At 43.1% G+C, this 24,224-nt stretch overlaps 1 protein-coding gene across 4 annotated transcripts in view; it reads right to left on the bottom strand.

Annotated features, from left to right (window-relative positions):
* IGF2BP3 (insulin like growth factor 2 mRNA binding protein 3) overlaps positions 1–24,224 on the bottom strand; it is a 183,032-nt gene that overhangs the window by 37,125 nt on the left and 121,683 nt on the right. For all 4 annotated transcript variants that reach the window (XM_024106730.3, XM_008170031.4, XM_005290853.5 and 1 more), the window contains 4 exons: positions 22,784–22,918; positions 21,366–21,488; positions 12,383–12,518; positions 8,748–8,879 (listed from right to left, as the gene is read on the bottom strand). In XM_024106730.3, coding sequence (XP_023962498.1) covers positions 8,748–8,879; positions 12,383–12,518; positions 21,366–21,488; positions 22,784–22,918 — 526 coding nt within the window. The remainder of the gene's footprint in view (positions 1–8,747; positions 8,880–12,382; positions 12,519–21,365; positions 21,489–22,783; positions 22,919–24,224) is intronic.

Consider the following 24,224-nt stretch of genomic DNA (forward strand, 5'->3'; position numbering starts at 1 on the left):
AGTGAATTAAATGAATTGGTGTACCAACCACACACAACCCTGCACATGTTAGAGACGCTGCTTTTAAATACACAATTGCAGGAACTAATCTCTTCACATCTATATCTCAAAAGTTCAAACTCCAAGACAGACTTGACATGAAAGATGCTAGAGGATTAGAAACAGTTTACTTTCCTTCCTTCTCACCCAGGCCCAATACTTCAGGCTATTGTCTAGATCTTTCATGAAGCAATTTTTCATTTTAAAAAGTATCTTTCCTCCAAGAGAAGCAGTGCAGCAAGCATTTTGTCACATGCACAGAAGTGAGACAGGAGACCCATTCCAGCTTGACACCCCAGAGAGAGGGGAATCTCTCTTGGTCACCACCTCTTCTGCAGAAAAGTAACATGGCTACAAAAAGCTCTCTCCAAGTCTCCCATCCTGTAGGAGGGGTGCAGGAGTAAAATAAGGCACAACCTAGCAGCCTGACTCACTAATGAGGGCACAATAAAATTAGAAGGCCTTCAAGCCTAGCACTTGCTTTCTCTTGGTACAGAAGATGGCCTTTTTTTTTAAACCGGGTTCTGTATGCATCATTTTAAATTGATCTCATGCAGGGTGAATAAAAATCAATGATTTTAAAAAAATAAATTAAATCGGTTTTGATAAAATGCTTTTTGAGGAAAAAAGTTATCTAAAGATAGTTTTAGATAAGATACATTATAGCTCAAAGATATCTCATCATGGAATAGGGATTAGAAATTCTAATTCTATACTATGAGACAATATATTCATGTAATGTTTAAGAAAAGTTTTGTAAACGAGTTCCAATAGTTCATGGATTAGGGACCCAATCTTATGGAGTTCCAGGGGCTTCTGTATAGATTATTTAGGTTAATCTTTCTATCTACCCAATGGGGCTCAGTGCTCAGTCTACAAGATACCTTCAGAGATGCTTAGTTTTGCAGTTCTCAAACTGTGGATTTCTGACTCCAGAGATCACATGCTTGTTAACTGCAAAAATGTTTTAAATAAATAAATAAATATATAGAGGTGAGAAATAACAGACCTCAACCCTATTGTCCCTCTGCAAATTTGTGTACTCAGAGTCAATCCCTTACCTCTTGCTAAAAACGCAAAGTTTCAAAAAGTTCCATGAATAGAAGACTGTTGGGGGTGGAATAGATCTGGACAAGGAGAAGAAGTCTGGAGAAAAATGTGAAAAAAGGAGGGACAGGCAGTAGAAACAAAAGTGAAACTGTTTGAGCAGCATATTCCAGAAGTCTTGAGGTCTTTAAGTGTAGCCTTCATTGATTGGAGATCTATCAAACCATTCTCTCACTAGAAGGGAAAACCTACAATAACAGCAGGCCGTAAAAAAGACCCCGTTTGGGACTATTTTAATGAAGTTCCTCTACCTGTGGGTAAGACAGGCATGCATGCAAAATGCAAACTGTGCAACAAAGAAATGCAAGGCCTGGTTGCCCAAATGAAACGACATCATGAGAAGTGTTCCTTCTCAGGAGAAAGCTGTGTTGAAGACGATGAAAGGAACATGTCTGAACATGCAGGATCTTCAGGTTGGTAAACTTTTTTATTTCATACTTCTTTCTTAAGGACTGCCTGTCTTCCTTCTGGACTATTCTTGAAACTCATGTTTGAGGAAAAAATAAAGTTGTTACTCTATGGTACTATCATTTTAGATGCAGTTGTGATAAAAAAATGAATTGCTGAAATAGGCAGATCATCTTTTTACAATTTTGCCTTTAAGTAGTATTGAGTAATACTAAATGAGCTGTATGGTAATAATAATTTAATAACTGCATTGACTTGTTTAGGAGAATCCATCCTCAACGTACAGGATTCTGAAGACTATCCACCTTCAAGATCACTATAGTTTTCTATAGTTTCAGTTATCTGCCAATGATAGTGTTTCAATCACATCATGTATGTCACATAGTCACAGTATATCATGTGTTGCAAAAAGAAAAAAAATCTCCATCATCCAGAAACAACCATAAATAGGTTTGTGATAAGAACCAGCAGATTACAAAAAGAGATAATTGATGAAAAAATTGCCCGGTTTGTTTATGCAACAAACTCCCCTTTCCATATGATTGAGAACCCACACTTCATTAACTTGGTTCAGTCATTAAGACCATTAAGATACAGTCCACCCAACAGAGCAGATGTCACAGGAAAACCGCTGGATAAAGTGTATGAAAGAGAAATTGAGCAGTGTGCAAAAGGTCTAGAGGGTGAAATTGTTAACCTGAGTCTTGATGGGTGGAGCAATGTCCACAATGATCCTGTTGTATGCGCTTGTGTGACAATAGGAGCAGGGAATGTCTTCCTTACAAAACAATTGACACATCAGGAAATGCACACACAGCAGAATACTTACAAGAAGTCGCAGTAAAAGCTAGAACAAGCTGTGAAAAAAAATTCAAATATCTAGTATGCAGCTTGGTCACAGACAATGATGCAAATGTATCCAAGATGAGAAGAATTTTTGAAGAGAGTCCCAAGCTAATAACATACGGCTGCAGTGCTCATTTGATGCACCTACTAGCCAAAGATTTCAGTGTTCCAGAAATAAAGGCTAATGTGGAAGTTGCAAAATACTTCCGTAACAACCACTTTACAGCAGCTGCTCTGAAAAAAGTGGGAGAAACCAAGCTAACTCTCCCACAAGACGTGCGATGAAACTCAGTAGTGGACTGTTCTGAGCACTATATCAAGAACTGGCCTAATCTGATGACAGTTTGTGAACAAAATCATGAAAAAATAGATTTCTCTTAAGCCCAATGGCTGTGACAGTGCAATGTTGAACACATGCCGAGTACCCTGAAGCCTATTTCTGTAGCCTTGAACAAAATGAAGGGAAATTAGGGGTACCATTCGTCCAGATTCCCCCGGACATGTCCGGCTTTTTGAGCTAAAAATAGCGTCCGGGGGGAATTTGTAAATGTCCGGACATCTCTTCCCCCCCCCCCCGCTCGCAGAGCACGCGCGGCTAACTGGGCAGCCGGCCGGATGGTGCCACTTACATGGGGCTCCGACAGCCAGAGAGAGCTCCTCCTCCTCCCCCCTGCAGCGGAGATCACTCCCTCCCTCCCTGCATTCGCAGTACACCTCCGGCAGTCTGGAGCTCCTCCCCCGCTCCTCCTCCACTGTTGCCCAGCGTGCCGGGACGAACGGCTCAGTCCATTTCTGAGCAAGTTCACAGAGACATTAGGCAAAGGCCAACAACAAGGGAGCCAGGGGGTCGGAGAAGGAGCAGGGAGGTTTTGGAGGGAGCAGTCAAGAGATGGGGGGGGGTCGGGAGTTTGGGGGGGCTTCCTGGGGGGCGGGTGGATAAGGTTTTGGGCAGTCAGGGTACAGGTAGGGGGTAGGGTCCTGGGGGGCAGTTAGGATGGGGGGAGGGTCTCAGGAGGGGGCAGTCAGGGGACAAGGAGCAGGGGGGAGGGTTGGGGTTCTGAGGGTGGTGGGAAGTGGGAGGGGCGAGGCTAGGGCAGGACTCCTCCCATCCTCTTTTTTGCTTGCTGAAATATGGTAACCATAGGGAAATAGCTGTTTATTGCTGACGCTGTTGAAATTTGGAAGGAACTGAGTGAGATCTTAAAAAGAGAAATATGCAGAGACAGTTAAATTACAAGCATTAAAAAAACGAATGGGACAAGCACCATCTTCAGCTTATTAATGATTAACCTGTTGAACTGGAGATAGTTCACCTCCCAGTGACTTCATAAATATCTGCTTCAGTTACCTTTGGTAAATGAAATAACCAAACAATCATTCATTTTCTGATATAGCTGTAAAACTGTTTACCTGCTGCGTCCGCAGGTTTGGCTGATCGCGGCTCCCACTGGCCGCGGTTTACCACTCCAGGCCAATAGGGGCAGCGGGAAGCAGCGGCCAGCACATCCCTCAGCCCGCGCTGCTTCCTGCAGCCCACATTGGCCTGGAGCAGTGAACCACAGCCAGTGGGAGCCGCGATCGGCCAAACCTGCGGATGCGGCAGGTAAACAAACCGGCCCAGCCCGCCAGGGGGCTTACTCTGGCGGACCACGTGCCAAAGGTTGCCGATCCCTGATGTAGAAATCCATGATTAAATCATGATTTAAATCAATTTGATGTAAATCAAATCCACTCTGATTTCATGTAACCCAAAATGTAAGGGTGCAAATACAACATAAAGAATAAAGAAGTACACATTTGTATTGATTTCACAACAAGCTTCTTTCCCTTCTTAAAAAGGAACTGTGACAAAGCATCGGGCTCCCTGACCTTGCCTGGAAAGGGTGCCAGGTGGCTTCTCAACAGGAGGTCCTTCCAGGAGAACCTTAGCAGTTCGCTCACTTGGTGCAGGGCAGTTTACGTATGCAGTGTTTTTACTTTCAGGTACGCGGAGGACGTTGTGAATAATAACCATAGTGTGCGTTCATATCAGAGGGATGAGAACTCCACCTGGTTGCACAAACAACTGAATTCCTGTTGAAAGAGGATGTTGCTAGTCAAGATCTTTAAATTAAAAGTTCTGGCAGAAAATTACAGCCGAAAAGCCTGACTGCCTCCTGATCTCCTTGGTTCTTTTCCTCTAGGCCCCTCTCATTCCCCTTGGTCCTTATTAACCTCCCTTGGTATGTTTTCTGCCTGCGCTTTGCCTCACCTCCACGATCCTTCTTCCCGTCCTACAATTTACTTGGATTTTCCTCATCTCAATCTGCTCTCTTATCCCCTGAAACTTTTCCCCTATGACTTGCTCCCATTTGTTCTCCTCCCCCTCTCCCAGACCCTGTTCCCTTCCCCCACCCAGTTGAGCCTGTTCCCTTTAGCCTTACCCCCTGCCCTGTGCATTGTTATGCCTATCCTACTGCATTGCTGCCCAAGTTTTGCTCCACTAGTAGATGCACTGAAGAAGAGAGGGAGTTGGGTAACAGAGCATTAAACTAACATAAAAATGGCCATCCTGGGTCAGACCAATAGTCCACCTAGCCCAGTGTTTTGTCTCTGACAGTGATCAGTTCCTGGAATCTGGGGTACTGATGTTTCCCAAACCTGGCTATCTAGGAACTACTCAGCTTCTCTGATTCTCAGTAGCATCTCTATTTGCCCTTCCAATCCAAGAATCTTTTCCAGCACAGCCACCAACTTCCACTTCATATACAGGAATCCCTTCCAGCTCAGACAAGAAAGAAAACATGCAGGTCACCACCACACTTCCATCGCTGGGCACTGTGAAATCACACAAAGCTGAACCTGCGAGAATAGCCTCTCTCTCTAACCTACCTCCAAAACACTCCTGTTAGCAGCCTCTGTTCACGGCTCTTGCGTTTGCCTAGTAAGTGACTTTTTATATCAACTCTTCCAGCTCAGCCCTGCCCCTCACCACCAGAAAGTGATGAACCACTCAGACTTCAAGCAGCAAGGCTGATCAAAGCAGCAAGGATCAGAGCCATGCAGGCTTTACCAAGGCACCCCAATGCAAATGGTCTACACCCTCCCCCATTCCTGTTGCCAGTCCCCAATCCCAACCTCCAAGAAAGAACTCCAGCTTGATGTTCCTAGCTATCTACCCTTTGTTTCCACCAATTTATTCCTTAGCTTTTTGCATATCTACTTACCATGCAACCAGAAACCCAGTTGAATTAACAGTTGGGACAGCAGCATGTTCAGGAGGTTGAGAGTGCAGCAGCACAATGGGGAAGCAAGTTAGGAATCTGCTTAAAAACGCATGTTAGCCTGTGCCACTTTCCAGCTGCAAAAATTCTACATTGCTATAAAATAGCACCTGCTTCTTGATGGGCTTTTCCAGCGTTTTGAGGTCCTATTTCCAGAAATCTTCCACCTGGAAACCGGCCAGGATTCTAAAGAGTAACCTGGATACGTTTTTTCGTTGGTCGTAGGGAGTGGGGGGACAGAAGGGTGAGGATGGATTAAAAGAGAAAAATGGGACAAAAATGTATTGACATTGCCAACTTCAAAAAAGGTAGCAGGAAGTTCTCAAACTCAGCACTCAGAGAGACATATATTGGCAGTAGCAATTTACAGTAATAAAAGGAAGGGAAAGCAAAACAAAGAACCGAGAGAAGAATAAGATAAAATAGGAAAATGGGATTGAAGTAAGAATTCTTGCAGGAGTAGTAGGACAGCTTGCAAGTTCAGGTAAAGGAGAAAAATAGTATTTATAACTACTACCAATGTAAAGAGAAATACTGACTGCCAGCATAAACAAAACCATCCTTCGTTTCCAAAACACAAACCATCAGCTTCTACAGATGACATTTTGTGCAAAGCAATGAAGCCAAGGCTGTGTTTTAGTTTTCAACCAGAGAAAGTATTTTTGGATTAGTTTCATCTTCAATACTAATTAAATTTTTCATGGGCGCATTGCTTTTACTAGTAAGATTGTGCGGTATAAACATAGCATAGATTGCCTCCCATGCTCTCTTTTGGAACATTTTCCTGATAAGGCTACTAACATTATAAACTATGTTCAGTATAGAATCTCCCTACACTCAAATAGTTCATTCCCATGAACAATGTTATGAGTGTGGTATTTATTCTCTTTTTTTCAGTGACATTTCCTTGGCTTACTTCTCTGGGAAAAATATTAAAGAAACCCCTAGTACAATATGTATAGTTATTTAGCCCATCTGAGTGCAGTTATTTACTCAAGTTCACAATTTCTTATCTCATGGTGGATTTAGCTTCATGTACAGCATGCATGGTAAATATAGAGATGAGATTTGCTAAGAAAGCCTTCTGCAAAGCAGTAACCAAGCCTTGACTTTGACATGGGGGTGAATATATAGTGCAACCAGTGTCCTGAACACACTGTCTGTGGGCCTCCATAGCCAATATGCAGCACTGCATCTTTGCCCATCAAGTGTTGCTCAATATTAATCAATTTAAAAGTTAACTCAAAGGGATTCTCAGTAAAGAAGATGGTGAAAAGTTCTGTCAGGTCTCTGGGCTTTGTAAAGTCTTACCAGTTGCTTGATCTAATACACTCTACCTCGATATAACGCGATCCGATATAACACAAATTTGGATATAACGCGGTAAAGCAGTGCTCGGGGGGGAGGAGGGGGGCTGGGAGGGTTGTGCACGCCGGCAGATCAAAGCAAGTTCAATATAATGCGGTTTCACCTATAACACGGTAAGATTTTTTGGCTCCCGAGGACAGCTTTATATCGAGGTAGAGGTGTAGTTCATTTTGAAAACCTAATAATCTTTTACTGAGTTGGTAACCAGGGAGGCTAGTGATAGAGGAGTGAAGAAAAATTACCTCCTCCCCACCTCCAAAAACTGCAGAGAGTTTGCAGACAAGAACCTTCCCTTGTTAGAATGATTCCTGGAGGGTCCATGTGATGCAAAATATTGCTATGGAGTAAGCAAACGGTTCCCCGAAGAACATTAAGAAGCAAAGAATTTGAACAAGAGAACACCATGACTCCTCACACTCTCTTTTCAGAAAGCATCATACTATGCACACACACCTTCCAACAGATTCATCTGTATTTATAAACCATCACCTGTATACGGTAGAACCTCCGAGTTACAAACACCTCAGGAATGGAGGCTGTTCATAACTCTGAAATGTTCGCAACTCTGAGCAAAACGTTACGGTTGTTCTTTCAAAAGTTTACAACTGAACATTGACTTAATACAGGTCTGTCGCATCTTACGCGCATTTAACATGCGCGATTTCAGCTTTACGCGGTCGGCAAAAACAAAAACAAGAGAAAAATAAACATTTTAATACTGTACCTGTAGTGCAGGCGATTCCGCCCGCCATTCAACTCAATGTAATTTTGACTATACGCAGTTTTCGCTTTACGCGCTAACCATGGAACGGAACCCCTGCGTAAGATGAGACTCACCTGTACAGCTTTGAAAATTTACTATGCAGAAGAAAAATGCTGCTTTCCCTTTTTCTTTAGTAGTTTACATTTAACACAGTACTGTGCTGTATCCGCTTTATTTGTTTTTGTTTGTTTCTGCTGCTGCCTTATTGTGTACTTCTGGTTCCAAATGAGGTGTGTGGTTGACTGGTCAGTTCGTAACTCTGGTGTTCCTAACTCTACTGTACTTAGTGTTGTTTTATACCAGTAGGTTTTGTACATACACAAAAATGCTGTATTGAAAGATAAATTTGTTTTTGCTACACAGAATTCTAATCTATTATCTATTATCAAATGCCATATTTTCCTTCATATTAGGAAACCAGATAGGAGGGATAGGCTTATATAGATTGCTTTATTTCTTGTAACTGCTGACCAAGTGTTTTTCTAACTGATTTAAGAGTGAAGTATAAACTTGCACTTATTTTTCTGCAGGGATATAAAAGAAAATCTCTATCATGTGTTTAGAAAACAGGGTTTCATACTTTTCCAAATCTCACTTGTTTGATTTCACTGATAAATTCATCACTGATAATTTTACACAACAGTCACTGAGTGTTTGTACTCTTCTGCAACCACCTTAGATAATTTTCATGTGGAAACAGGATAAACAAGCCAAGCTGAAAGCATTCAGCAAACAAACCCGGCACATTACATCAAGTAAAAACACAAAAGAACTGTGCTACTAGTAAACTGTTGCCAGAACACTGACATACCTGGGTCTTTGCCAAGTTTTTCTTTTTTTCAAGCTTTGACCAGCATCACCTTATAGTTACAGTTACCCTTCAACAGTAGTCAAACTTTGACAGCACCCTTTTTTGCCAATATAATATAGCCAAAAGTAAGAAGACTTCTTACCCCAAATGGTGGATATGAAGTAGCAGCGGCAGCAGAGGCAACACCCACTGTGGGAGGTGGTATTCCTGAAGAAGAAGGTGGGAACAGACCCAAGGCATTCAGATTTAATCCAGGAATTAAATGTGCTTGAAGCTGCAACGGTAGAAGAATTATTTAGCTTTACAATGTAAATTATTAAACTTAATCAAAATCCTAGTTGGGACAATGTAATAGCCTCTTTTGTAAAGATGCCAATGTTTTATTTTAAATCTACATTCTTGAGGATTCAGATTTCAGATCTATAACCCAGACAACTCACTTAGGCCAATAAGATTAAAAGCTTGGCTCTAATGTGACAGTCAGGTGTCTCTCACTACAACTTTATTTTTCAATGAAGTGGCCCACAAGATTGGAGAAAAGAAATCCAAGTGACAGGCAGACCTTTAGACCGCATGCTTAGAATGAGGTTTAGTACAAAAACAATAACCCGCTTGACTTTGTGATAGAAAGTCAACAGTCCTTTAGAAAAAGAGCAGCTCCACCCATAACTACTAATTCTCCCTGCCTCCCACACTGCTAAAACTGGAGGTGGACTGCAGAGTGTGGAGTGTGAAATTCCCCCACAGTGCTCACAGGGTGAGCATTAACTATAAAGATGCTGCATGTCACTTATTAGATCAGTGGTTCTCAAGCTATTTACAACTGTGGGCCACATATGCAACGCCCTGAGTTATGTGGGCCACATCCACACAATATATATACTACCTGTATGGCCCTGAGGATGTCACATGGGCCGCAGCTGTTTGCTGACTGGGCCGCAAGCAGCCCATGGGTTGAGAACCACGGGACTAGACTGTTCCTGGGCAATTTGACCATGCCTAATTACTAGGTGGTGTTGTAACATTCTAACACTCTCCAGAATCTTCAGTTAAGCTCCAGTTCCTCCCCTCCTCCCCCACCAAGTTATTTCCCTGCAATACAATTTGACATTGGCAACTTAAAGACATTTCCCACCTGACATCCAGAACAGAATGTTTTGGTTAAGTGTTGATATATATATAGCTGAATTTTTCATAGAATCATAAAAACGTAGGGCTAGAAGGGATCTCAAGAGGTCATCTAGTCCAGCCCCATGCACTGACGCAGGAACATTTACACTGAGACCAACCCTGATAGGAGTTCGTCCAATCTGCTCTTAAAAATCTCCAATGACGGGGATTCAACAACCTCCCTTGGAAGCCTATTCTAGTATTATCTATATTTAGAGTTAAAACGTTTTTTCCTAATATCTAACCTAAATCTCCCTTGCTGTAGATTAAGCAGATAACTTCTTGTCCTACCTTCAGCAGATATGGAGAACAATTGACCACCATTTTCTTTATAACAGCCTTAACATATTTGAAGACTTATCAGTCCCCATCCCCATCCCCCTCCAGTCTTTTCTCAAGAATAAACATGCCCAGGTCTTTTTTTAACCTTTCCTCATTCCCTTTTATCGTTTTTGTTGCTCTCCTCTGGACTCTCCCCATTTTGTCCACATCTTTACTAAAAGGTGGTGCCTAGAACTGGACACAGTACTCAAAGTGAGGATTCAACAGTGCTGAGTAGAGCAGAACAATTACCTCCTGTGCATCACAAATGCATCACACTGCTGATTTTTATTCAATTTGTGATCCATTATAACCTCATAATCAGTGGTTTTCAACTTTTTTTCATTTGCGGACCCCTAAAAAATTTCAAATGGAGATGTAGACTGCTTTGGAAATCTTAGACAGACTGTGGCCCCATAGGGTTCTGCGGACCACAGGGTGAAAACCACTCTTCTATGGTAATAACCTTTTGTGGACCCCTCAGACAGTCTCTGGACTCCCAAGAGTTCATGGACCACAGGTTGAAAATCACTGCCCTAGGTCCTTTTCAGCAGCACTATCGCCTAGCCAATTATTCCCCATTTTGTAGTTGTGCATTTGATTTTTTCCTTCCGAAGTGTAGTGTTTGCATGTGCCTTTATTGAATTTTTTCTGGTTGATTTCAGACCAATTCTCCAATTTATCAAGGTCATTTTGAATTCCAATCCTATTCTCCAAAGTACTTACAACACCTTCCATCTTGGTGTCATCCACAAATATTATAAGCACATACTCCACTCCATCATCCAAGACATTAATGAAAATGTTGAGTAGTACCACACCTAGGACAGACCCATGCAGGGCCCCACTAGATTCATCCCAGTTTGACAGGCTGTACTCAGAGTAATTATAAACAGTTTGCTTTCACCTTATAGTAATTTGTGCACTCACCTTATAGTAATTTCATCTAGACCACATTTCCCTACTTTACTTATGAGAATGTTATGTGGGACTGTATAAAAAGCCTTACAAAAGTCAAGATATATCATGTCTACTTCTTCCCCCTATCCACTAGGTCAGTAACCCTGTCAAAGAAGGAAACTGAGTTGGCTTGGCACGATTTGTTCTTGACAAATCCATATTGGATACTACTTATCCTATTATCCTCTCGGTGCTTAAACTCATTGTTTAATAAATTTGTTTCAGTATCTTTCCAGGTATCGAAGTTAGGCTAACTGGTTTAAAAAATCCAGGTCTTCTTTGTTGCCTTTTTTAAAGATAGGTATTATATTTGACCTTCTCCAGTGCTCTGGGACCCTCACCTGCCCTCCATGAATTCTCAAAGATAAATCGCTAGTGATTCTGAGACTGCTTGAGTTAATTCTTTAAGCACACTAGGATGAATTTCATCAGGTCCTGCTGACTTGAACAGATCTAACTTATTGAAATATTTTTGAACATTTTCTATCCCTATTCTGGCTTGTGTTCTTTCCCCCTTTTTGTTACTACTGTGTAAAAGCATCTGATTACAATTAAGCTTTTTAGTGAAGATTGAAGCAAAATAAGCATTAAACACCCAGCCTTCTTGGTGTCATCCATTATTAGCTCTTCTTCCCTGTTAAGTAGTGGACCTACGCTTTCTTTTGTTTTTCTATTGCTCCTAATAGAACCTCCTGTTATATCCTTTTATGTCCCTTGTTAGGTGTAACTCATTTTGTGCCTTACCCTTTCTGATTTTCTCCCTACATGCTTGTACTATTCTTTTGTTCTTAAAGTTAGCAATTTGTCCATGTTTCCACATTTTGGAGGATGGTTTACCCAAGTCTTCTCTGGTCTACCAATCTCTACCTGTGACACTGTTGAATTACAGGGTAATATTTTTTTGCATTAGATAATCAGCAACTATATTCATAGGTGTACAGTTCTTTACCTTCCAAATTAGAAAGGACATACTTCTACTCCCAAATTAAAGAGCGAGTCCTATACATGAGAAAATAGGAAACTAAGGAAAGTCTCATTTACAGATTAAAGTTACCAAATAAAAACATTGCTCTTATTATGTTAAAAACAGAACAGTATCAGGAAACTAGAAATCACTTCCTTCAAGTACTTTATACTACTGTAGCATAAAATGAACATTCATAACACAAATAAAAACTCCTTTCCAGTCTCCACAACAAAGGAAGGTACTTTTGAAGTAAAATTATTCTTCATTTCTTCATCTAAGTCAATGTTCTCAATTTTTCCTACCCAAAAACAATCTCAGAAATAAACTTTCAAAAATGACCAAGCCATAAAAAGACTCACATTCATAGCAGCAATATCATTTTCATAGGACTCCCTGATTTTCTTCATTATTTCTTCCTCGGCCTTGGCGCAAGTTTCAATACTGCCTTTAACTGTAATGGTCCGTTCAGGGTTATAGAGTGTCAAGTCCTGCAGTCTGCAGACAAAACAGAAATCCAATTAATTACCATTCAAACAGTAGATGATAATCAAAACTTATCAATTAAGGCTGGGGAATTTTGAAATTGGCCGATTTGCCCTGCAACAGTGGAACATACAAGATCAATTTGCAGCAGAACTCAAACATGATTCTTACAGAATCTGGAAGAATGCTTCCCTCACAAAAGACTGGACTAAAATTAGTGCAATGTGATTCAGTGTCACATGGTTAAGATTTGCTTGGATGTGTCACAGATTCTAGCAAGGAGAGATTACTTACCTTGTACAGTGACCTGAGATCTTTGAGATGTGTCCCTCTGGGTGCCTCACATCAGGATATACACCCACCCATCTGCTCTTGATTGGAGATCTTTGTCAGCAGTGTCTGTGGATCAACACCTGTGCCCCAGATACCTTTGGGCCCCAAAAGGAGGGGCAGATGCACCACCACTCAAATTCCTTCTCAACCACAGAAGTCCAAAGAAAGAGATTCTGAGGCAGAGAGGAAAGAGAGTAGGTAGTGGAGCACTCACAGGGGAACACATCTTGAAAAACAAGTTACTGCACAAGGTAAGTAATCTCCTTCTTCAAGTAGTGTCCCTATGGGTGCTCCAGGTCGGGAAACTCTCTGTGCTTCTATCATGGAGGAAAGTGCCAAGGAAGTGGATTCAATATGGACTGTAGACAGTGTCACCAAAGGCCATGTCAGTCCTGGAATCAGGCATGAGAGCATAATGCTGGTAAAATGTGTGCAGTGAAGACCAGGTGGCTGTCTTGCAGATGTTTGAGATGGGTATATTTTTAAGAAGAGCCACAGAGATCAAGAGTTATTGCTGAATCTGAGGGGAATGAGGCTTCGTAGCATGACGACATAACCTGGAACCCATTTGGACAATCTTTGGGAGGATACTGGATGTCCCCTAATTCATTCCGAAACAGAGATGGAGAAATCCAAAAGGGCCTGGTCCTGTCAAGATAAGAGGCAAGAGCTCTTAACATCCATTGTGAGTGTGGCTTGGTGTAAAATAGTGGCTAGTAAATCTTTTGATTAATGTGGAATTCAGAAGAGACTTTAGGAAGGAAGCAAGGATGTGGACATCCCCATCGGTTCAAATGGGGATTTCCTCAGAGCACTGAGAACTAAGGAGAGGTCCCATAGCAGACTTGGCTTCTTGATAGGAAGGAAGAGGTTGAATAGGCCTTTGATAAATCTTGCAGTGGGGTAGGGTGAATGAAGACTGAACACTTCTACAAGGAGCTGTGATAGCAACTAGCTGAACTTTGATGGAGCTTAGCAGTAAGCCTGTGGTCTTTAAATTCAGAAGGTAATAAAGGATGTGAGACAAAGAGAACTCAAGAGAAAGCATAGCTTGATGGTTGCACCAAGCCTGGAAGCGTTTCCACTTTTACAGGTAAATTTTCCTGTATTCAGTGTTGTTGTTACCACATTGGCCTAAGGATATTAGCGAAACACAGTGAGTGAGGAAATCTCTTTTATTGGACCAACTTCTGTTGGTGAGAAAGACAAGCTTTCGATTTTACACAGAGCTCTTCTTCAGCTCAAACATTTGTCTCTTCACCAACAGAAGTTGGTCCAATACCTCACCCACCTTGTTTCTCTTGTTTCCTAGCGGTGGGCTCTGATGTTAAGCAGTACCCTTTTAACTTCTGGAGAGCAGATCTCTTCTATACCAGACAGCCACTGAATAGCCACACTGAGGCAAAGTGTTGTGAGATTGTGGTAGGTGACCAAACCCAAATCCTGGGTGAGGAGAGTTGGCATTACAGGAAGGCAGAGAGGAGGCTGCAGGGACAAATGAATCAGCTCTACGAACCACACCTGTCTCAACCATGATGGCGCTATGAGCAGGGGCAGCGAGTTATATGGGCCCATGGTGCCTGGGCTCCAGGAATATTCAGAGCCAAGGGCCTGGCTCCACCAATGTTTGGAGCCAGGTCTCTCCCGCATCCCTGCCTGGAGCATCCCCCAGCCCCCATCCACGCATGCATCTCCCCCAGGCCTCAGAGCGTCCCCTGGCCCCTGCCTTCCACCCCCTGTGTGCCTCCCCCAGGCCGTCCCTGCCTGATTGAAAGCAGGTGGCTGCCCTGCTGCTCCGCGCTGCTCTCCCTCGCCTGCACTGCCAACTGCTGCTGCCTAAGGCTAGGCTACAGCACAAGAGCGGTGCTGGCGGCAGACTGAGGCAGCCGGCTGCTGCTGCACCTGAGGAGGGGGAGGAGGCACATACATGATTGGCCGCCCCCCCCCCCCAAGCACCCACCGGGAGGTGACGCCGAGGGGGCTTCCAGCTGGGAAACATCTGGAGTGGATCTTACTCACCTGAGCAGCTGCTGGGGCTTTGGTGAGTGTCTGCCCCTCTGATCTGCCCCTCCATCCCCCACTCCTGCCCCACGCTAGGCAAGGGGCAGCCCCATTCCCCACCCCAGTGGGGCTATGGTGAGGGACACCAGCAGGGGAGGAGACCACACATGATGGTAGCCCCCCCCCACCATAGTGGAGGGGGCTTCCTGGACCTGAGAGGGGTCTTAGGAGCATGTGCAGTGACAGTGGTGTGAGTGTGAGGTGAGGTGAGGTGCTGACTAGGGGGCGGGAGGGGCGGAGAGGAGGGGAGACGGGGGCTCCTCCCCCAGAGCTTGCTGCTGCCGGTGGGGAAAGGGTTTGGGGGAAGTCCTCCTCTCTGGCCCTAGCATCGGGGCAGCCTGTCTGCACCCCAAGCTCCTCATCCCAGAACCCGCACCCCCAGCCAGAACCCTCACCCCCTGTACCCCAACCCTCAGTCCCAGCCCTGAACCCCCTCCTGCACTGTGAACCCCTCATCCCCAGCCCCACCCCAAAGCTCTCACCTGAGGGAAAAAACATGCAACTTAAATTTGGCAGTCAGTTTGGGGTATGATCGTGTTTAGCACGATACTTGATTATTTTACACCCTTTAAAGTATATAATTGGATGTATACGGGTACAACAAAATGTAATGTATTGAAGCAGGTAAGTGCTGCTTCTGACTTTCCACTTTTAATTGGCCCTTGTGATCTTGTAGCGCCAGTGCGTTGTAGCTTAATTTTATCCCAGCAACAAATTCTTGATTTGTAGGACCAATAATAATCAACAATGGATAAATTCTTAATAAAATTACCCAGAGAAAAAGAAGAAAAGGGTAATTCATCAAGTGACGGCCTGAGTTCAACACCAAGCTGTCAAACTGAAATTATACAAAAGAAAGATGCAGCAAATCTACAAAATAAGAAAAGGAGTTTTCAGCAATCTTGGCTATCAAGGTTTACGTGGTTGGAGTACAACAGCGAATTAGACAGAGGTTTTTGCTCAGTCTCCAAAAACTGTTCTGAAAAGAAGATCTTAATATTTTCTACGAAGGCCAAACCAACTTTTATTTCGTCCAGATTTCAAGATTGGAGACATGTTGTGTAGTTTTACATCACACAAAAAATCCTCCTGTCACAAGGAAGTGGTAATGAAGTATGCTGCTCTGCAATCGCAGGTAAATGTTTCTGCACTAATGTCGGCCAGTTACAGAAAAGAATCACAATCAGCTAGGAATGCACTGCACAAAATTTTTAACGGTGTTCAGTACCTAGCTCAGCAAGGAATAGCATTACGTGGACATAATGAGAGTGATTCGAATTTGATGCAGCTCCTGTTGCTACGCAGTACAGATTCAGAGGAACTGAGACAGTGGCTTAGTTGCACAAAATACAAGTGGCTGTCACATGAGGTTAACGAAATAATCGCAACGATGGTGCTAAGACAAATTGTGCAAAAGATAAAGGCTTCAAAGTTTTATGCCATTGTAATGGATTAGACTACCAATTTGTCAAGAAAAGAACAAGTAAGTTTTTCTTTAAGGTTCTTTTCTTGTGAAGACTGGGAGATTTATGAGTTTATTGGGTTTTATCAAACTGACGCAATGGATGCTGCTTCTCTTTTCAGGAACCAATCATCCAGGTAAGGAAAGACGAGCTGCTGCAATTGAGAGAACTTTGGTGAAGACCCTTGAGGTGGTGCAGAGGCCGAAGGGCAGGATGTGACACGGGTACTGGTCCCTGCCCACCATAAAACGTAGAAATCATTTGTGCAAGAGATGAATGACATGAAAATAAGCATCCTGAAGGTCAAGGGAAACAAGCCAACCTCCTGGATCCAGAGGGGAAATTATTGTTGCTAGGGTCACCTTTCTGAACCACTGGGAGCGGATGAATGTGTTTAAGGTCCTGAGATCCAGAATTGGTCTCTACTCACTGTTTGTCTTCAGGACAAGGAAATACTAAGAATAGAACCCTTTCCCAATGATGTCCCATGGGACAGATTTGATCGTGCCCAGCTAAAAGGAATTGTACCTTTCATAAGAGATCTTCGTGAGCAAGTTCCCTGAAGAGGGATGAGAGAGAGGAGGTGGTAAGGAGTTGAACTGATGGAATAGCCTGTAGAAATCACTTCCAGGATCCATCTGTATGAGGTAATGAACTCCCAGGAACGTAGGAAATGGAAGAGATGATTCCCCCATAAGCGTAGGAAGGGAACAAATGTAACCTAGGATCCAAAATGAGAGGTAGTTTGTGATCCTTGACCAATGGGTCAAAACAGGCATTTTGAAGACATTACTGGCTGGGAGAGGGCTGTTTCTTAGGGAATCTGGGCTTCATCATGGAGTTCAGCCAGTCTTGTGGGCTGGTAGTGAAGTATGCGAGGTCACTGAATTGTCCTGCTCTATTTTCTTTTCATCACAGATTTATAGATGCTCAAAGATCATAGTGTCACCAGGAAGGCTTTGAGTGAATGGAGGGACCCATCCATGGCATCACTAACCAACTTGAGGCTTTTGAAAAGAAGGTGCTTGACCATATTTTGTATCTCCTGGGGGAGGCCGGAAGACTGCAGCTAGGAAGCTCAGCACATGACTAGCCATAGCCACAAAACATGCAGCTGTGTCAGCGGCATCTAGCAAGGCCTGGAAAGATGCCTTGGCAACTGTCTGTCCCTCTGTAATGAGGGCCTGAAATTGTTCTCTCTGCTTCTGAGGCAGGTGTTCAATAAAGATGAAAACTTTGACTAGACTGAAGTCACACTTTGCTATTGGTGCTTGATAATTGGCCACTCTGAACTGCAACTAGGCCAAGGAGTAGTTCTGTCGAGAAGGTCCAATCATTTCAGCTGCTTATCAGATAGTGTTGAATGGAACTGGAGTTGCCTGTTCCATTGGTTGGCAACCTCCACCCCAAAGAGTTGGGAGGTGGATGAGAGAAAAAAAAAAAAAAATAAGTACTCTGAGGCTCTAGGAGGGATGTAATACTTTTTGTCAGCTCGTTTATATGTGGCTGGGATAGTGGCTGGAGTTTGCCATACGTGCATGCTCGGGTAAACAAATCTTCATTGATGGGCAAGGCAATTCTTGCCCTGAGGAGGTGAATGAAGGATATCCATCCAAAGAGAGGAGATTCAGGAAATCCACCATTAACGGGATTTGTAACAGGATTTGCCTCACTTTTTATGAGTTCTTGAAAAGCCTGGAAGTCGTCAGGGTAAGGTGGCAGGGAGGCACAACAGATTCATCTGATAAGGAGGATTTGTGGGAAGGGGATGCTTCTTCCTCTTCCACTGCTTCCTGCTCTGCCAGAGGTATCTGGGTGGCAGGACCTAGGGCATCAGTTGATGTCTCTGATGTGAGGTCTTTTGGGATGGCACCCTGTAGAAATGGTCTCCATAAGGAGTCCACAGATTCCAGTAAGCCAACTGTGATGAAGCATAAGGGAATGGGGCAGAACCCCAAGTTAGTCCTTGCCAGGGTAACCAGGCGTTCTTCCTGCTATGAGCTCCTTCTGCAGTGTGGACCTTTAGGAAGGGAGGTTGGAAGTTGGAGGAACCATGACAGACGCATCTGTATCCATAAAGTGGGCCAGTGGTGTAGGTACTGGTTGTTGGGTCAGTACCAAGCTCCGAGAAGAGATATGTGCTTCCATTGTTACCGAGGTTAGACAGGGAGATTGGTGAGGTGGTGTGGTGAATTTTGTAATGGTACCAGCTCGAAGTATCCCTCAGTACCATCAAAAAGTCTGCATGGGGACAGCGTCAATACCAGAGGGTGAGTCACCATTGAAGAAATGGACGGAAGGTGAGTAGTCTCCATGAGATGAGTTGGTACTGGGGAGGAGTATCTCTCAGTATATCTAAATGATAGTGATTTGGGTTCTTTGAGGATTCAGAGGTTCCCATGAAATAGAAGCCTGGATGATATTGGGGACGCTGGATATGGTTACTCAGGAGTAAAAATATCCGGTGTTACTGGAGACTGCACTGAAATAAGCATGGTATGCTTTTCACCTTAGGCTATGGAAGACAGTACAGATAAAGACTACCTTGGTTCTGGCTTTTGGAGGCATTGAGTCAGGTACTGGGATGTTGGTCCCACTCTAGATGCTTTCTCAGTATACAACAGAGCCTCCTCAGTTGGTACCATGGATGCAGTATCAGAGGGACTGGGAGCCTCTGCAATGCCCACACTGGGACACGAGATACCCGAGACCCAGATCAAGGATGCAATTTTGCCCTTCTTTTTTCTCAGGCTGGAGAATGCGGTCTTTTCTTCTTGGAAGGGATGGGGAGTCCTCAGGGACTGCTGAACCAGAGGTGGTCGGTGCAACAGATGTACAGGGGTAACTCAGTTCCTGTGGGTCTCAGGGAGCCCCCCATAAGTAGGAGTTCAAGTCTGTCCTCCCTCCATTTTTTAGATCTGTTTTTAAATCCGAAGCATTACATTTACAGGGAATGTGGGTTTCTCCCAAGCAGCGAAGGCAGCTTGAATGTCTGTTGCTGAGGAGAAAGGACCTGCGACAGGTCTAGCAGGGTATGAAGTCCAGAGTTTTGGGTATAAACCTGCACCTCAAGGCCATGGATGTGGCCCGGGAAGAAAACTTAGAGGCCCAAAGGGCAAACAAGGAGCAGGGAAGGGGAGAAACTCCCTCAAAGGACAAAACTTTTGCTAATAACAGAAAAAAATAACTAAAAACTAAAAGAAAAGGTATAAAGAAAGCAAAGCGTAGCAAGCAGAGAGGCTCAACACTGCAATACTCAGTCTCAAGCCACAGGCAGTTGAAAAGGCACTGGAGTGCTGACAGGTCAGCCCCTCCCTATAAACCCTTTTTTCAGGCACAGGGGTGTCTGGGGTGCAGGCGCATACACTGCTGACAAAAATTTCAGATGAAGCGCGCACAGGTGCACACACATCCGGACATGGAGCGCTCATAGGGACTCTACTAGAAGAAGAATTATCCCTTCCTGGCCACCCACTAGGACTGCTGTCAGGGGAATCCAAACCCATGTGCTTTGGATCCCAAGGGTGTTTCAAGCCTCTGGAGTCTGAATGAAGTCCAGCCACTGCCTCAATCTAAAGGTGCCTAGGCTCACTCTCTGGGCACAGACCTTTTATCTGGCACCCCCACCTGAGTGTTGGAACCCGCTGTCCAGCCCCTGGGCATCGCACTGACCCTTCAGACTCTCTGGTACTTAAAGACACCCCTCACCTAGAACTCCACCCAAAAGGTGTGAACCTCCTGGTTTACAGTTTAACTCTCTAAGGGACAAGCAGCAGCAGTCGTGAAGTAGTCAGACATAGTCCAGTCTAACATCTTTATGCTCTTTACTTAACAGATAAAGCACAGGAGAGTACAGTATTATATAAAACAATAAGACATCATAAATGCAATGTCCCTCACTAGCTCACCAGTCCCTGGGGAGTCCCATCTCTGTTCTGTCAGACAGGGTCCTCTGCCTCCTTGACCCCACAGCAACTTCCCTCATCTCAATCTGGGGCAAAATGGTTTTCGCTCCCATTCTGTCCCAAGAGTCTCCAGAAGGACTCTATAACAGTCACAAGCATCTTTTTGTTCTGCCTTCTGGTAATTTTCCCTTCTCTCAAACATTTTGCCCATGCTAAAAAAAAACCTATCAGGTTCTTTCTTTAATCTCCAAGACTGTTTTCCAATTCTCCTTCTTTATAGAAATTCTTATTTACTTTCCTCTTTCCCTTTATTTTTCTCCCTTTTGTATTACACTTCTTGTTTCCCCTTCCTCCATCCAGTTTCCTAACTCACTTTCCTCTTGTCCCTCCTCCTTTGGTGTGTTCACTCCTTTATTGCTCTCACTTCCCCAAACTTATTCAGGAGGAGAAGTCCACACTCCTCTCGTCCACATGTAGCTCCATGACAGAGCAGTATTCAGATGTTTCAGCTCATTGCAGCAGTCACTTCCACCCATGGGTGAGGACAGCTAATAGCAGAAAGCAAGAGCTCTTTGCCTAGACATTTGTCTAAATGAACAATAGATTGATTACCCTACTGCAGTTTAGCTGTTAGAGGCTGAAGCAGAAAGGGACCTGACCCAGACAGAAAATTACTACCTAAAATACTACTGTTCTCTTCCTATTTATTCAGTTGCTTTTCTCCTTTCCCTTGTTCCAAAGCCCAGCCGATATAGGAGATTAAACCATGTTATTTCAACTCATTCTATACATGCTTCAAAACTAGTCCAGTTATAAAACATGCTTGCTTGTCCAGCATATAACAGTTTCAAGACAACATTTTATAAACATGGATTAAACTAGCTAGAATACTATTTTTAGACCAGCCCTTACCTAAACTATTTTTAGACAAGTCAAGAAGTGTTTAAATTCAGCTAAAATAACAGTTTAAGTCCCAGCATGGATGGGGGTCTGAATGGTTGGTATCCCAGCCTTTACATAATGGACAAAATGTTTACAAAACCCAAGGAACTATTTCTGAGCACAGCACTTCAAGGTTTAGGCCATTGAAAACTTACGGAGATATTGTGATTTTAGTATCTGTGTCCTGTTCAATTTTCTTTAGGTTTCTTCCTTCTTTGCCAATAAGACGGCCAACAAAATTGTTATGTGCTAATATCTTCAAAGGAATTTCTTCTGTACTGTAATAGAAGTTACAGAATTCAGACAAATGGCCAACTATTAAAAAGCAGTTGAAAGAGGCAAGGTTTTAAATGTAATATCACTTGAATGAAAAATCTTAACTGTTTGCTGCAATAACTTATACAGGTAAATATTTACTAACAGAGATTAAAAATGAGGGCAGGTCTACACTACAGCCCTATGTAATTACTGCAGTGGCTGATGTCCATACTACCCTCTTTCTGTCAGTGGTGTGCATCTTCACCAGGAGCATTTCCACCGACTGAAGAGGGGAAGTGTGAGGGGCTGAGAGCCCGGGCCAACAGCTGATGTAAGTAACAGAGTGTCTACACAGACACTGCGCTGCCCTAACTATACTGACATAAGCCCTACGCCTCTTGTGCAGGTGGAGTTATTATGTCGGTGCAGTAGAGCACTTACATCGGTGGGAGCACAGCTGCAGTGGTACACTGACATAGTTAGGTTGACATAAGCTGCCTTATGTTGACTTAACTGTGTAGCCTAGACCAGGTCTAAGCTTTTAAAACTAAGTACTTTTCACTGTTCTCTCCATTAAAAGACCGGGGCTGTTGTCTCAGTAGTGTCCACTATTTAAAAATACTTTGCAGCCAAATTAACCAAGTTTTTTTTAAAATAAAGATGACACACCTAGTAGCCACAAACATCATAATATCTACTTCTGAAATGGAGCTCAACCAAGGCAGTGGGTTAGTATCTTACTATATTAATTTTTCCCTTCTGGAGACCAAAACACAAATTTTGACTTATGTCACTGGCCAATTCTGCTCTCAGCTATAATGGTACCCCCATTCCCATATACCAGTTTAGCTGGAGGCAAAATTGGACCAAATAGCGCACGTTATAAAACACCATATAAAATTAATTGTAGTTCAGCTACTCAATAGAAGTCACAGACTGAAATAGCAAGCATATTGTTGGTACGGACTGATGTGCCGCCACAGAGCCTTTTGTGAAAGCTCATACAAAATCTGCCCACATTAAAAACTATTAATTGCTTGTGAAAGTTTGAATTTCACTGCAGGTTGCCCGACCAAACCCCCCTCCCTCCCACCCTCGCCCAAACAACCAATGTCTGGAAGTGTGGTTTTTTTAACTGAGCAAAGAGGGTGGCACTGAAAATAAAATTAAGTTCTTGAAGCCAAAAGTTAAATGCTGTTACCGGACACCTCGGAGAAGCTTCACCTTCACCTGTTGACAGATAAAGCTAAGAGTACTTCTTTAATGGGACTGGGAAAAGATTTGGAATTTTACATTCTTTAAACCCTTTACTTACAATTTGGTATCTTGAGCTTCCTTTTGCATGATCTCCATAATAATTTTACAAGCTGTCGAGCAGCCTTCAGGAGTAGAGTGGATAGTAATTGGTTTCTCAGCAGCACCTGCATTTTCTTTACGATGAATATCAATTCTTGAGGAAAGAAAAAACATTAGCTGTAAGCATTTATTCTATTCTGGATTGATAATTGAGATTATAGATACACTTTATTTTGAGTTAATATGGATTTTTTAAAAATACCAAAACCAAGGTTTCATTTGGTGAAACATATAAATATAGTTATTAACACCACATAAAACTCAACACTCCGTTAAATATTTTCCTTTTTAAAAGATACAAATTCTGGTTTGCTGGATGAAGCTCTACACATTAGAAAGTGGATTTTCCCTTCCCCACCAGATTCTACCCAACACATATTTTGGTGAGATTTTTATATAAAATAGAAAAATTACTCTCTCAAGTTATTAAGCATGTGTTGCATTCCACCTGGCTTTCCTATCACAAAATTAGAAAGGGAACAGCTGTGAGGTCACCCAGTCCATCCTCCACAAATGAATAATTCTTCCCAACAGTGCAATGAGTGTTTTGTCTAGCCTACTTTGTAATGTCCCCAGTGATGGAATTTTCCAGCACTTCTGTTAAAAGACTATTTTATATCCTACTAATGTTCACATCAGGAATATTGCCCTGGTTTTCAACTCTAAATGTTTCTCTTCTTAGTGTCATCCCATTTCTTCTAGTTATACCTTTGTATCATCCTAAACATCCTCTCCCCCCACTACCAGGGCCCCATCCTGCACCACAAAGGGTAACTCCAGTAAAGTTAAGAATTACTCATGGCCTGCAGAGACACAATAGGGCCCTGAGTGTTTGCATCTTTCAAATATCTGCAGGCTACTCACTGCTCTCACCTTGGTGAGAAGCTACAATTTTCTGAAGTCTAACCACGAGTCAATACCTCCAAACCCCTAAATCATTTGTATTGCTTTTCTCTAAACTCCCTCCAATTTGTCAACCCTTTCTGGATATGGACATTTCATTTTGGTTCATAGTGCAGCATTTTGTGCAAAGTCCACAAACTAATTGTCAGGCAGAAGATGAGGAAGGTGACATTTCTCTTGTGTATGCCTTCCCAAAGTGACAAAAAAGGCAGAAAGCATCCTCTGAAGTCATATCTGCTTACAGCCAGTGACAGTACTTCTGTTCTCTTCTGCCCTTTTCAGAGATCATGAGTAAGTTTACAATTGTGTCATGCAAATTTTTAGATTTTTTTTTTTTTTAAAAGACAGCAGAGGTTCAGGGGAAAAACCCAAGTCACAAAAAAGGTCTCAGCATGAGCACATGCATGAATGTGTTAGAGAGTGAACCCATCTTGGAGAGCAAGCCCACCCCACATTCGCCCCATAGCAGTGGCTTCTGTTCCACAAAGCAGGGAGGT

Source organism: Chrysemys picta, chromosome 2, assembly GCF_011386835.1.
Source record: "Chrysemys picta bellii isolate R12L10 chromosome 2, ASM1138683v2, whole genome shotgun sequence".
Classification (NCBI taxonomy): domain Eukaryota; kingdom Metazoa; phylum Chordata; order Testudines; family Emydidae; genus Chrysemys; species Chrysemys picta.